At 56.1% G+C, this 14,372-nt stretch overlaps 2 protein-coding genes across 4 annotated transcripts; one reads left to right on the top strand and one right to left on the bottom strand.

Annotated features, from left to right (window-relative positions):
* Positions 1-1,409: 1,409 nt before the first annotated feature.
* PATL2 (PAT1 homolog 2) lies at positions 1,410-7,688 on the bottom strand. Of its 3 annotated transcripts, none has more exons than XM_030498371.1 (19): positions 7,551-7,688; positions 6,937-7,039; positions 6,458-6,756; positions 6,237-6,305; positions 6,073-6,138; positions 5,553-5,720; positions 5,355-5,441; positions 4,735-4,889; positions 4,535-4,603; positions 4,319-4,457; positions 4,084-4,204; positions 3,908-4,005; positions 3,506-3,550; positions 3,240-3,373; positions 2,849-3,008; positions 2,363-2,503; positions 2,178-2,275; positions 1,953-2,102; positions 1,410-1,727 (listed from the first exon to the last, which is right to left on the bottom strand). In XM_030498371.1, the coding sequence occupies exons 1-19, from the start codon at positions 7,572-7,574 to the stop codon at positions 1,688-1,690; spliced, it is 2,166 nt and encodes a 721-aa protein (XP_030354231.1). In that variant the 5' UTR covers positions 7,575-7,688; the 3' UTR covers positions 1,410-1,687. The 3 variants fall into 3 exon arrangements, with proteins under 3 accessions (XP_030354231.1, XP_030354232.1, XP_030354233.1); XM_030498372.2 differs by having other exon boundaries at positions 7,622-7,656; XM_030498373.2 differs by lacking the exon at positions 7,551-7,688 and adding an exon at positions 7,128-7,169.
* A 1,169-nt stretch (positions 7,689-8,857) lies between these two features.
* On the top strand, positions 8,858-13,394 carry B2M (beta-2-microglobulin). The gene is made up of 4 exons (XM_030497749.1): positions 8,858-9,645; positions 10,017-10,295; positions 10,806-10,840; positions 12,435-13,394. The coding sequence occupies exons 1-3, from the start codon at positions 9,480-9,482 to the stop codon at positions 10,817-10,819; spliced, it is 459 nt and encodes a 152-aa protein (XP_030353609.1). The 5' UTR covers positions 8,858-9,479; the 3' UTR covers positions 10,820-10,840; positions 12,435-13,394.
* The last annotated feature ends 978 nt before the right edge of the window (positions 13,395-14,372 follow it).

Here is a 14,372-nt window from a genome sequence, read left to right as displayed (position 1 = left end):
AAGGACGCGCGATGTCCTCTGCTCTTCCCCCCCACCGGTAAGCAGCTGCTAGTGCCCTGCTGCCTGAAACCACCTCTGGGGGTTAAGCAACAAGGCCCACTCTCTCACTTGCAGGTGGGTCACCACACTGGGATGCTCCCAGATTGCCTCACTGGGTTTGAAACTATGGGTTTACACCCTGATGACAACCTGCCCTGTCACTCTGTTGAAGTGGATGGCTAGGGATGTGTAGGGGTGAACATAGCTGGCTCAAAGATCAACTTTCCACCAATAAAGCGTGAGGAGCAAGTGGAGAAGGCTTTGAACCTGCTTTTGGTAAACCCGATTGTGAAGGCAGAGAAAAGGCTGAGACTGTAGGACACAAAGATAAGCAGGAGAGGCACTGGGATGATCTGGAACTCCACCCAGTGGGACCACACACACTTTGAGATGACCAATAGCCTACATGCCACCTCTAACACAAAGTGCAGTAGCCCCCCCAGCCCTGCATCACATCTACAGCATCTCATCTCTGCACAGCTGTATTCAGGCATCTCAATTGCTTCTCTAACATGTATTTCAGAAACAGAGATGTGAGCTGCCTTGAGAAGCAACAGAGATAAACCCTCTTCTCCTCCCCATCCCAATCACATCCTTATATTCTGCAAATCCCCATTGTGCATTAGCTTGACCCTCTGGAGAATGTCAGTTTGAAAGGAGTAATTTCACCTACTCTCAACTACATGGGGTTGGAGCTTGGGCAGATGATAGCTTCTAGAGACAATTTTCTGGTGCAAACCTCTTTTGAATCCACACCAGGCTTTGGGTATCAAGTTCAGACCTCTGGCTGGAGATAGGTGGCCTATATCCCACAGGATCAGGGAAATCCCACCACAGAGCCAGGCAGGGAGCCACAAATATTTCTACAGCAGGACCAGACATTGCCCCTGTTTGAGATGCAGAAGTGAGGGTGAGCCTGTGGTAATGATGGTCCATTAAAATCACTGAAGGAAATGCTTCAAAGAACTTCACCATGAGGATGTCTGCAAGCCTTTAAGGCTAATTAGTCTGAGAGCTCAGAGAGAAGAGGTGCTTTATTACCCACCCGTGTATGTTTAAGATCCCCCATATCCTACCCATCTGTGCCCTCCTGAATACACAGATCTTCCCTTTCCCCTCAGGGCAAGCTCTGAGCCCATCTTCCCCACCACATCCCTTTCCTTCCAGCCCATTCCTCTCCCTGGAGGCTCAATTCCCCTCTGGCCTCAGCCACATGTGTCCTCTGATCCCCTCTGCTCCCTCCTGAGCACACTGTCCTCTGCACATCCCTCCCTGCTCCTCCTTCCCCTTTAATGCACACTCAGATCGCAGGGGATGGCTCCAGGACCCCTGTGCTCCCAGCAGGAGCTGCCCACAGGAGCCAAAGGCGCTCATGAATCACCTTTTTATTTGAAGTGTACACAAGTCACTCACCCAGGTGCTCCCAGCGCCCCTGTGCAGCCCCTGCCTTGACACCCACTGCCCTCCACAGCTGTGAGGCACAATAAGTTACCCTCCTCCCCATGCTGTGCTCCCAGGTCCTGGGGGCAGGTTGGCACCAACCCTGCCAGTGCCCGGGTCACCCAGTGCCCCGCACCAGGGTAAGTGTTCGCTTTGGCATCAGGCCCTGCCCGATCCCGTTCCCAGCTCCCATCCCAGCTCCCAGGGCTCAGCACAACATGGCAGCCTCCGACGGCAGTGGGGAACACCTGCAGGGAAAGGATGAGCTTGGAATGTCAGGTTGTCAACACTCACACTGCCCCAGGGAAGCAGGAGCAAAGCCACAAGGATCAGCTCAGCCCATGGAGGTCTGGAGACTTGCATCCAACGGGGTCCCCCCTCAAGAGGACAAAGCAGTGAGCCCCGATGCTGACCACTGCTCCTCTCCCAGGGGATGCCCAGCAGAGGCAGGTAGCACGCCAGATGGTACTCACTCCATCTTGGCTTCCAGGTGGACGACAGTCTGCTTGTCCAGGTAGCGGCAGAAGAGCGAGAGAAGGTTGCTGGGCAAGAAGAGAGGCTCCACCAGCGAGGCCTTGGGCACTTGTGACAGCTCCCGGGCGACCAGGAACACTGTGTCCGTCCTGGGGACACCAATGCAGGGGGTGAGCACCCCACGGGAGGAGGAGCCCCGGCCCTGCTGCTCACACACCCCTCACCACATCTCGAAGTCCCCGCTGCGCGGCTCCAGCGGCATGTCGGAGGACAGCAGCCTCTCGCCATGGCTCAGCAGGGAGTAGAGCAAGGAGATCCCAAACTGCAGGGAAGCACCAGGAGTTACAGCCAGCAGTGGCAGCACCCCAGGGACACCACACAAGGCTGTGCCTGCCTCAGGGCCACGTACCTGATTCTTCAAGGCCATGGTGACAGGGAGCTCAGGGGACTCGGGCAGGGGCCTGCTCATCTCCTGCAGGACCTCGATGAGTTTGCTGAAAGTCATCCTGCCCACCACCTTGTTCAAGGGGCTGTAGAGCAGGGGGAGAGACTGGGCAGGGCAGAGGGGAGAGCAGGGATCTGAGACCCTTTGACCTATCACAGCCACAGCCCCATCCCTGAGCCCCATCCCAACACCTGGGGGGGACACAAAGGCCAACATTGCACTCCCCTGGGGGAGAACTGCCACCACCACCACTGCTTTAACCCCTCCTAGAGAACCTTCTCCTCCTCCCCAGGGAAGGAAAACAGCTCCTGTCTCGTATCAACCCTGCCAGCTGCCTGGCCATGCTGAGACCCAGCAAGATGCACCCCCCATTGCCCAGGGTGCCCCTGCAGCAGGAGCAGAGGGGAAGGAGACAGCCCGGGATGCTCCTGCCCTGCTGGAGGTGCTTGCCTCATCCAACACGTCCTTCTTCATGAGGAAGGGCAGGTGGTGGGTGATGGTCAGGAGAATTTTCTCTGCTTGCTCCGGGCTCAGGTGGGGCAGCAGCCGGGCCGTGAGCTTCTTGCCCTTCTGCACACACAGGAGTTGCAGAAATTCATCCTCTGCCTCCCTGCGGACAAAGGCTCCATTGGCACAGATCCCAAGGGACCTGTAGAATCTCTGTCCATCCAGAAGGACCAGCATCAGCTCCAATGGAGGACGAAGCTCATCGGTATGGCCAGCACAGGCCACACAGAGGTCAAGTTTCAACCCTTCCCATCACCCAGAACTACTCATCCTTGACCATCTGAGCCCAATGAGGGTGAGGACACTGTGCCCTCTTCCCAAAGCACAAACTCACTCTTCACTGCTGCAAGCCCTGATTTTCAAGGCTTGGTAGATACGCTCCGCGTCTTGGCTCTTCTGCTCCTGCTCCTCTGCAGCCAGGGACATCTTCCTCTGCATCTCCTCCACTTCCAGCAGCTGCAGGAAGAGCTAGAAGAATGGTACAGGGTAAGGGAGGCAGCTTGGAGCATCTTCTCCCAACTGGGACCCCTCCCAGGTAGACATCCCCTCACAGAGCTCCTTGGATGAGAACTGAGTCTGCCCTGGTCGTGGCTCACTCACCTTCTCAATCTTGTGCAGTGCCCGAAGCCGGTGGCTCCCCGTGGCCTTCAGGAGGGAAGAAAGTAAGGCACAACAGTTATAGCCAGCACCAGACACCGCTGCTGGCAGAGCGTGGGGCCAGCTGCTCCCTGGGGATCAGAGGCGGCTTCAGGACATGGAGCAATCCCACAGGGAGGCCACAGCCAGCTCTGACTGCCCGGAGCCCCATCCCATCCCTTGGTGGGGACAAGATGCAACCACTCCTCCTGTCATGTGCCCCATGCCGCAGCATGGGGCAGCACACGGGCTTGGCCACAGCAGCTCCTAAAGCTCCTGCTAAAGCTGCTTCAGAGCCCAGGGAAAGCTCAGAGTGGCATTCCCTGGCACCCAGAACACCCGCCAGCCCGGCCTCCCCTCACCTACCTCCTCCACCAGGGCATGGTGCACCGCGTCGATGGCCCGGCGTGGGCTGTAGCAGGTGGACACTGCGACCTGGCCCAGCGAGCCCGCGATGCGCACCACTGCAAGAAACGGGACATGGTGAGACCACGTCCTACAACCCCTCACCCGGCCCCCACCGCTCCCCTCCAGCCCCTCACCAGAGTTGTACGTCTCCACCTTCTGGATGAACGGCGTGACCAGCTTTGGGGGCTCCTGCTTGTTGCGCCCCCCAAGCAGCTCCTCCTCTGCCTGTTTGTGCTCCAGCCGGTGGTAGTACGTCTGTAACGACAGGCGTAGCCTGGAGGGGGAGCACCATGAGCCCTGGCACCCCCAAAGAGATGACACCTCAGTCCTGAGGAGAATAAGCCACTGGTGCTGCCAGCAGGAGCTCACCTGGTAGTAGTAGTCATCATCCGTGTTCTCACTCTGCAGCTGGATCATCTCCACCTTGATGACCCAGTCCTTCTCCTTGGAGGTCATCAGCCCAGCATAAGGGTCCACTTTAGGAGACCACAGCTTCTTGGAGGAGATGCTGGCACAGGGAAGACCGCAGCCTGCTGTGACCACCCAGAGTCCCCCCACCCCACAGGTCCCCGGGGACCCCCTCACCTCTGCTGCTGCCGCTGGGTCAGGATGCGCTGGTGCTGCGGGTGCAGCTGGGTCAGGTGGCTGGGCACGCTGCAGGGGAGACCAGCTGGGGGTCAGGGGCTCAGCACCCTCAGAGCCATCCCCAGAGAGGGGGGACACCCCCAGCTGTGTTGTGGGGCTCCTGCAGTCCCACCCAAGCACACCACACACTATCCCACTACCTGAGGTTCAGCTGGCCACTGGCTGATGGACTGAAGAAAAGAGCAGGGTCCAAAGAGGGAGACATGGGACCAAAGTGCATGGCAAGAGGTCGTGGTGGGCGGCTGATGTTGGGTGGCATGGGCTGGAAACGGGTTGGAGATGCGTACCCTGTGGTCTGGGAAGGGAGAGAGAATGATCAGATGGCTGAGCCCTCTCCTCTGAGGGCCCTGGAGGGGTATGGGGAGTTGATGCTGGCTTCTGGCTCCCCACCTTGCAGGAGCCACCCCCTCCCTGCACAGAGCAGATGCATGGGGCACCATGGCAAGGTGATACCCACCAGGATGCTGCCACCGCAGTGAGCAAGGTGAGGGGACCCATGTGTCACTGGGGATTGCATGCCCCAGGTCCACCACCATGCCCAGTGCGGGTCCCATGGGGACATCGGGGCAAATAGATTTATGAAGCAACGGCTACACCAGCAGCTCCACCTTCCCCACTGCTAAGACACCAGAGATGGGTGCCCAGGAGCTGCAAAGCCTGCTGCAGATGGCAGAGCTTTGGTGAGACCCTGTCCCAACCCCTTGCTGCTCCAGGGCCACCTTAGAGGGGACACAGAGTAGCTCAGAGCCCACTGCATCACCTGGTTGGAAGTGAAGAGCAGAGGGGGTCTGCGAGGCGGCGCAAAGGGCCGAGGGGAGCACGGGGAGCGAGGCACCAGAGGCGACTGCTGCAGGGCAGGAGACAGGAGGTATCACTGGGACAAGCCTGTCCTCAAGGCTGCGCCTCTGCAAAGGGGAGAGCAGAGAAAAGGGGTGCAAGACTCCCCCAAACCCATTACCTGCCGGAGAAAGCGCTGCGGGAAGGACTTGGGGGGCACCAGCCTTATGTCGGGGCGCTTGAGTCGGGGAGAGCCCCTGTAGCCCCTCTGCACAGGGGAGCCAAGGAAGTCGAGAGCCACACTGGTGGATGGTGGGGGCCTCTCCAGGACCTGGACAATGGCTTTATCCTGCAGGGAGGAGGCAGCAAGAGGTGGGAACGGGGCCCAGCTGGGATCAATTTAGCATTCCCAGCATCAGGCAGCTCACCAGAACCAGACCATGCACCAGCCAGGCTCCAAACCTGGCAGCCTGCAACACCAGGGGACCCACAGGGACACCCAAACTCAACAGTTTAGTCTCCAAACCCAGGGTCTGCTTCAGGTGAGCACCTCTGCCCACAGCTTTAGCACCCAAGAAACACATCTGTGCACCTCCACTCCCACAACAAGACTTTAGAGGTCCCCTGATCACCCCAAGTTGCCTGCATGACCCTCAGCCCAGGGTGCCAGGGAGTCCTCAGCTGCTCCCCAAGGTACCCACCTCCAGCACGTGGGGAGGGGGGATGCTGCCGGGCCAGGAGCCCCACACAGTGGGATCCATGGCCAGCTGGAAGACAGAGAGATGGTCAGCACAGGGCAGAAGGACACAGGAGAGGAGCAGGGGACACTGCAGCCTCGTCATCAGATGGAAGGGGACATTTTTACCACATCCTCTTTGCCAAAGTCTGCCCAGCAAGCACCAATCCTGCTGTCCAGCACCGCTGAGTCCTGGCTCTGCGAGCAAAGAAGGCATGTGCTCAGCCCTGGTGGGTCTCTTCCCTTGGACAGGGACCAAGCTACCCCCAGCGTCCTCCGCAGGGCAGGACCCTCAGATACAGGGATGAAAGGGGAGCAGTGGGTCCCCTCCCTCTCCATTCATGCATCACCTCCAGTGTGGGTTTGCTCTGCACAGCTCTCATCACCGCTGGGTCTCCCAGGTCATTGGGCTCCTCGCAGGGCTCCTGGTCTTCCTCCTGATCCTCAGTTCCCAGCTCCTCCTCCAACTCAGAGCCGAGCTGCTCCATCTCCATTGCACCTTCCTCCTGGGGCTCTTCCAGCTCCTCAGCTGCTTCGGGCCCCAGATCCTCCCCTGCCTCAGTCTCCTCTGCCACTGCTTTGGCCAGCTCAGGGCTCATCTCTGGAGGCATTGGTGGTTTTGAGGTGTCCTCTTCAGTACAGTCTTGTTCTTGGAAGGGGGAAGCAGAGCATGTCAGGGTGGGTGAGAGCCCTGGTGCCCACTAGGGTCCCTGCTCCCAACCCATCTCCTCACCAGGCAGGAGCCTTCTTCACCCCACCACCTCCATCTTCCTCACCCCATTGGGTGCTGGTTGGTCTCCCTTCCACTAGGGATCCCCTGAGATCTTACCTATCCCAAAAGTCATTTCATTGTACAGGTCAAGCTCTTCATCCTCCTCAGCCATCTCCTCCAGCAGAGGTGCATCTTCCAGCAGCAGGTAGTCCTCAATGATCTGGAGTCAAAAGCAGCAGTGTCTCTGCTAAGGGAGAGGTAACCCTGACATGCTCCCGAAGTGGAGGACACCCAACCTCACCCCTTACCCCACTGGTGGGGCTGGGCAGACCCCAGAGCTCACAGCAGCTCCAAAGCTGGACAGGGAAGAGCAGGAGCCACTGCACTGCCAGCGAGGGCTCAGCACGGGGTAGGAGCCCACCGAAGCCTGCCAGGACCTGGGCTGCTGCTGCCCGGAGGTGACCCCACCACTACAGGGGATGCGGCATGGAACAGCACCAATGCTTTAGTGCTGAGGGACACCATTAGGCTCCAGAGTGAACACCCTCCTACCGCGGCACGAACAGCACCCGAGCACAGGGCAGGGAAGGGCATCCCACCAGCACCTCCAGCCCAGCGCCTTCTCCAGCACCGGGGGAAGCGGCACCCGAGGGGGCGTGACCCGGGAGAGCGGGAGGGGAAGCGGCCCGGGGACAGAGCAGGGCGCCCGGCGGGGCGGGGCGGGCACTCACAACGGGCTCGCCGCCCTCCGCCATGCCTCTACGAGGCCGGGCTGCCCCCCCCCCCGCCGCCTTTTACGGACCGGAGCGGCACCGCGCCCCCGCGCCTACGCCTGCCGTACAGCATGGCGGCGCCCACCGGCGCGCCGCGCCTGCGCACTCGCTTCGCCACGCCTTCTCGACTAGGCCACGCCTCCCCTGACTTGTCCCCGCCGTCCCAGCTGGGCCCGGCCCGGCGCGGAGCGCTGCGGATCCCGCCCGGGAAACGGGGAGTAACCCGCGAGCGCTGGCGTCTCGTGGGGCGGGCAGCGGCCCAGCCCGGCTCCTGCCGCTGCGGCCGTCTCTCCCTGTGATGGAACAGCCGTGCGAAACCGCAGGGATGAGGTCGGTCTGGTGGGACGTGCGCCTTGGAGATCTACAGGAGCAGGCTGGAAAGCAGAGGGGAGCAAAACAAAGGCGAAGATGCTGTAAACCTGTGTCCCAAGAAGTGTAGCGTGCTGCCGAGAGTCCCTCGGTTGTCAGGCCTCACCTACTGCTTACATATCTATCTCTAAATAGCCTTAAAACAGGAACATTTGGCTGTTCTGACCAAACCAGTGTGGCCTTTTAGAAACATCTAACATTTGGAAGAAACTCCTGGTTCAGCTTCTCTTCACAGGGAAAGTCTACTGGGTGTTGCTGGTCCCAGCATCTCCAGGGGTTCCCATCCCAAGGGGGTGTCAGTGCAGAGGAAGGAGCCATGTCCTGCAGTCTTGTGTAATTACCCCTCCCTGAGCCAAGGGGATGGCTCACCTGAGCAGATCAGACTGGCCTGTGGGCCAGTGTCAGTGAGCCCAGCTTCAGCTCAGCTCCCAGCACAGCTGCTGGGGCTTATTTCTGCCAGAGCCCCGAGAGCCCTGATGAAGCTCTGGTGGCAGCTGCATCCCCTTATCCCTCACTGAAAACGCTCAATGGCAGTTGTGAGGTTGCCAGCGCTGCTTGTCAGCCAGCCAGCAAACCCAGCAAGAGCTCGTCTGGTCTGGTGGGGATTGATAACGAGTGTTTGCAGGTTTTGTCTCTATTGATTTACCTGCTGCCTTTGGGTGGGGTACATTCTTGCTACATGCTTTATTGATTTAACTGGGGGAGCACCCCGATACTGCTGTTTTCTCCCCACTTGTAGAGACTTCCCATTTTTTTCATTTTTTTATCTTTTTAATCCTTATGCAGCCAGGCAGGAGACAATACACATCAATCTGCTTCCCAGTTTGAAACAGCAACTCTTAAGACAACCTGTGACCCGTAGGACCACAAGCAGACAAGCTTCTAGGTGTATAAAATACTTATGTGCCCTTTAATACTGGTTCATTTAACTGTTTTGGCCTTAGTTTCCTAACGTTGCTCTACTTCTCTCCTCCGAGCAGTGTTACAGGGCCACCCGGAGGCGTACCCAGCCTAGCTAGGCTTCTGGAGGAGGCACCAGAAAACCCGGTTCTTTGCCCTTTGGGTCCTTGTGTTTGGTACCATGCTGTGATTGGCAGAGTCCATCTCTCATCCTGCAACTGTTGGACCACAGCTCCCGCACAGGCTTTGAAAGAGAGCAAACCTGGGTTCAGAAGGGAGAACGGCCGGACTGCGCCAGTGCAGGCTGTCCATGTAACGCCAGCCCTGGCTGCAACATCTGCAAGAGGTGGTTTTACCCCCTTTTGGTGAGGGGCAGGAGCTGGGTGCGCACCTCCCAGTGCCTGGGCTGGCTCCCGGGGGCGCTCCTGCCCGCAGGTGTCCGGCTCCACGCTCGGGCTCGGCTGGCGCTCGGTGCCACCGGCCACCCCCGAGGCCGGGGCAGGCCCCGGCGGGTGCTCATGGGCGGAACCGAAAGTGAAAGCGAAAGCGGCGCTGGCCGCAGTGCGCAGGCGCGGCCGGCTCAGAGAACCTCTCCGCTGCCTGTCTGCCTAGAGACTGATGACGCGTTGGCCCCGCGGGCCGGGGCTCTATAAAAGACGGGGAGCGAGGGGTGCTGGGCAGCGTGCGGCGCGGTGCGGAGCGGTGGTTATGGGGCTGCCTGGCGCCGTGCGGGGTCTGATCGCGGTCTTGCTCGCCGTCCTGGTCACCCTGGGAGAGGCGGATGGTGAGTACCCGGGGCTGGGTGAGGAGCCCGGTACCGCTCACCGCGGGCGGGCGTGAGCTTCTCAAAGCGGGCAGAGGGGAGATTGAGATGAGCTCTGAGGCAGAAGTTCTTCCCTGTGAGGGTGCTGAGGCGCCGGCACAGGGTGCCCAGAGAAGCTGTGGCTGCCCCATCCCTGGCAGTGTTCAAGGCCAGGTTGGACACAGGGGCTTGGAGCAACCTGCTCTAGTGGAAGGTGTCCCTGCCGGCGGCAGGGGGTTGGAACTGGATGAGCTTTAAGGTCCCTTCAACACCAACCCAAACCAGGCTGGGATTCTCCTTGGTGGTGCCTGCTGCAGTCTTGCTTCTCACTACCCCCTTTCTCTCCTCTCCAGAGGCACCAAAGGTGGAGGTGTACTCCCGCGATCTTGTCACTATGGGAAAGGAAAACACCCTCAACTGCTTTGTGAGTGGTTTCCACCCTCCAAAGATTGAAATCTCCCTCCTCAAGAATGGGAAGCCCATGGACAATGTGAAGTACACGGACTTGTCCTTCAATGACAAGTGGTACTTCCAGCGCCTGGCATATGCGCCCTTCACCCCCCAGCAGGGCGACGTCTACGTTTGCAGGGTGGCTCATTCTGCCTTCAAGGAGCCGCAGTCTTTCCAGTGGGGTATGGTGTGCCTTCCTCTTCGATCTTTGCCACTACTTGTGTGCGGGAGCCAGAGCTTGTTAATTTATAACCACAGTGGGAACAGGGTGCTGTTAATGGGTGGATATTGGAGGTCTTGTGCTGCTGATGGAAAATTAATTTGTTTTCATCTGGGCTGCTCGAAGGGTGGTGTACACATACCCAGGGAAGAATTCCTTAGTAGCAGATGGAGAAGACTTGCCTTGGTATTATCTCTAGGCGTTTGGTACAACAACTCTTAGCAGAGCACTCTAACGTCTTTCGAGGTGATCTTGCCTAGAAAAAGTTGGGTCATGCAGTGAATTTTGGCTTTATATTTGGTGACTGTAAAGAAGGATAAAGCGGTGGGGACTGGTGGTGGTGGCCCAGCCTGACAGCAAGCACACAGACAAGCAGCAGCAGCTCTCTGGTTCCTGCACTGTCGGCTTGTGGTGATGGGGGACAGGGGGTGCTGTACCCCAAAGCCTAATGCTCTGCCCTTCTTTCTTGCAGATGCAGACTTCTAAGCTGTGTCTAGGATATCTGTGGTGAGTTGCGCTGATGCTCTGTGCCGTGTTGATAAGGGGAACACACATCCGTTTCTGCAGGGGGAAGTGCGTAGTTTGCAGAGTTGAGGAACAAAAGCAATCACCCCCAAAACCCACAATATATATCATGTCACTGCTGACTGGGAGTGGGGCTGTTCCCACACTCTTTCTACCTGCTGTTTTGGCCAGTTCTCAGCCATACTTTGCCTACAAGAGTGTCCTTGTCCCAAAAGAAGGGAGACCCTTGAAGCAAAACTCCCCCATGTGTCTTTGGTGTGTGCCAGATATCATTTGGACAGTTGTTGCGTGTCCTTTAGTGCTTCTCCACACCCTGCCATGCTCTCCTCTGTCTGCTGAGGAGGAAGTTGAGTGTTCAGAGCCAGGTCGGACAGAGCTAGTGTGAGGCGTCTCTGCCCATGACAGGGGGGTTGTAACTAGATGATCTTAAGGTCCTTTCCAACCCAGACCATTCTGTGATTCTATGATACTTGGAAATCCCTGTGGCTTGGGGGAAGGCAGGCTGGTTACCCCTGCGGCAGGCAGCATGTCAGCTTGGTAATGTGGGATCGATGAGGCACAAGTTGGTGCCTTGCTGCCAAACCAGAAGCAGTCTTAGTTTTATTCACTGCTGTGCCTCAGTCTGAGGGCTCCAGGTGGTTCAAACTACATGGGCATAACTGGTCTGAATTTAGCAATCTGGTAAATAATAGTTTCACCCTCGATAGGGAAAGGGAAACTAAAGCTTTGTTGCCTAGCTGATATGGTTGCAATGCTGGCTGGAATGCCCTAGTTATGTACCCTGATAGAGGCTGGGTAATTATTGACTGTGCCCAGAGAACCCTTGGCAAGACCTCAGTGAAATGCCCTTGCATGGTATCAGAAGATGTTATTTATGAGCTTTTAGGCTGAGATGGAATCATGAGTCAAATTAGTTTTGTAAATGCCTTGGACATTTCTTCTTGGGAAGATGTAGATGGACCAGAGCTGTTTACTTCTTGCTGCCCCTCTAAAGCTCTCCTGTCCTTCCTTGCTGTAGAGCACCAAAGGCTGGGAGGGGTGTTAGGCTTTTGGGGAGAAAATGAAGGTGAGTGGACCATCTTTCTAGTGGGGCACAACAGAAGAAGGTAAGCTTTTAATTTGCAGCAGAAAAGCAAATATTGTGGGATACTGGGGAAAGGCTCAGGAGATCAGCTTTAGTGGTAAAGCTTGAGGGTCACTGATGGTGAGGGATGCCAAGCTTGGTTGGAGGTGGGACGTTGGTGACTTGGCTGAAGTCTGGGGACTTACTGAGCTGGTGTGGAGTTGTTGAGAGCTGATAAAGGGAGAATATCCATGCAGCTGGTGCTTGGTGTGGAGAGCAAGGATCATCTCGGCAGAGGGTTGCTTGTTGAACTCTGAACCCCCACCAAGGAGGGGAGGGAAAAACAGTTCCTGCTAGATTTGTAGCTAAACAAAACTGGACAGTGGGGGTCTGCTTGCCTGCAGCTGGGACTCTGCAGTTGGAGTTCCCCTGTGGAAACACTCTTATGTTTTTCTCCTAAAATTAATTAGTTGAAGGTGCGAACAGTGACTGATGTCAACCTCTGCCATGCAGGTCTGAAAAGTTCTGCCTTGCAAGTCCAGATCTTCTTGGAACTTCTGTCCTTTCTCCACATCTCACTTGTGGATCTGATGAAGAGCAGCAATCATCTTCAGTGCACAATTCCTTCTTTAATAAAGCTTATAATTATAATGTCATTTACCCAAAGCACTATAGGAGGTAGGCTTGCTTTTTGAGCACAGAGCTATAAAAGTCTGTATTACTGATTAAAAACCAGTCTTAAGTTCTTCAGTGCTCTGAGTTGCATAGGATTTTTATCTCAATAAAATTGGATTACTTCAGTGGGGTCTCTTGAAAAAGAAAGAAGTATTCAAGGTTTATGTGGGATCTGCCTGGCCACAGCCTCCTACGTGGCTCTGAAGGGAAGGCATCAAGTTAAAAATAAAAGGGAAAAAGTAACTCTGGGGACACCGAGTCTGATCTTAAAGTTGGGTGAGGAAGAGGAGGGGTGGGCAGGATGTGGTGCTCACTTCAAGGGGAAGAGCTCCAGCTGATGCCTCTTGGGAGTGTGTGTTGTAAAGCTGGGCTGAGGGGAAGGTGATGTATGTGTCAGTGACTTTCATTTCTGGTTCTCTTCCATGAGTGGTTGACCCCATGGAGAAGTCCTATTGGGGACAGTCTTCTACCATACTGTGGGGGTTTGATGGTACTAGTTCAAAATGGTGCTACTTTGTAATGTTCATCAGCCTGCTTTTGTTCTATGGATAAATGAGTAGGATTGCTGCATGAGCGTTGGATCAAAGAGCATCTCATCAGCGTGGATCCCATGTATGTGAACAAGGATTCCTGGCAACTCAGTGGGTGTGATCAATCCCATGTCTCTTCTTGCGTATATTAAGATTTGCTATGGCTGGTGTCGCAGAACGTACACTTGTGATTTTGAGAGATCTTGGCTTCTTTTGCAGCTTTGTCCATTATAACTGCATTTTCTATTAAAGATTGGGAAAATCCAAACTTGCAGTTCCATTTGGAGGTTGCTGGGGTGTGTATGTGGACTGATCCCTTTGTGCTCATCAGAGGAACGTTCAAACAGAAGTGGGGATGTCATGGCTGGGTGGTCATGCAAAAGGCTCATCACCCAGCATAGGGCAGCAGGACTCACTGGATCCACCACACAGCTCAGCCTGCGACACCAGCCAGGGACTGCACCAGCCCCAGCAGTGCTCCTTCTGTGGTAGAGGGTGGTCTGGGAGGGAGGAAAAGGTTTAGGCTTCTCCTCCAGAGACCCCAGCAGAGCAGCACAGCCTGCATGAGAGCTTGAAATGGTCTGAGCTGTGGACTATGTCCTGGCCTCCTCTGTTCAAAACCCATGTAGACGAGGCCCTCAGTGACATGGTTTAGTGATGGACTTGGCAGTGCTGGAGTAAAGGTTGGACTTGATGATCTTAAAGGTCTTTTCTAACCCAGTTGATTCTATGAAGAGCCACCAAAATGCCTACAACTGCCTCAGCTTCACCTTTACTATCCTCAAGAGCACCAGAGACTAACAACTGGGTGCACCACACCAATAGGGAAGTCTCTGCCCTGATTGCATCTGTGGGGTTTTTCTGGTCTTGCTTTGGAAATATTTTGGTGGTTTAATCAAAAATCTCCCCTCTGCAGGAGAACAGCGTATGCCAAGCCAGAGGCTGGCTTGCTTTCATTGACATTTGCATTTCAGGACCATATCTAAAACCTTCTCCGTTTTATCAGGCACCCTTGGGGTCCAAAGGTACCTGGGGCATAGCTGCACTGCTGCTGCTGGCTTTTAGTGAGAGTTCCCTGGGGATGGAGCTGCTGAGGGATCAGGTTTGAAGCACAAAACAAGCCTCGTTTGTGCTTTATGAAATAGAAACAATTTTACTGCAAGAAACCTATTTCCTGAGTAAACCAAATACAAAGAGAACAACTTCGATGAGAATGACTAAGGAGAACTTTTTGGAAGACCAATTT

The sequence above is a fragment of the Strigops habroptila genome, chromosome 9 (genome assembly GCF_004027225.2).
Source record: "Strigops habroptila isolate Jane chromosome 9, bStrHab1.2.pri, whole genome shotgun sequence".
Lineage (NCBI taxonomy): Eukaryota > Metazoa > Chordata > Aves > Psittaciformes > Psittacidae > Strigops > Strigops habroptila.
This window is presented reverse-complemented; position numbering and strand designations above follow the sequence as displayed.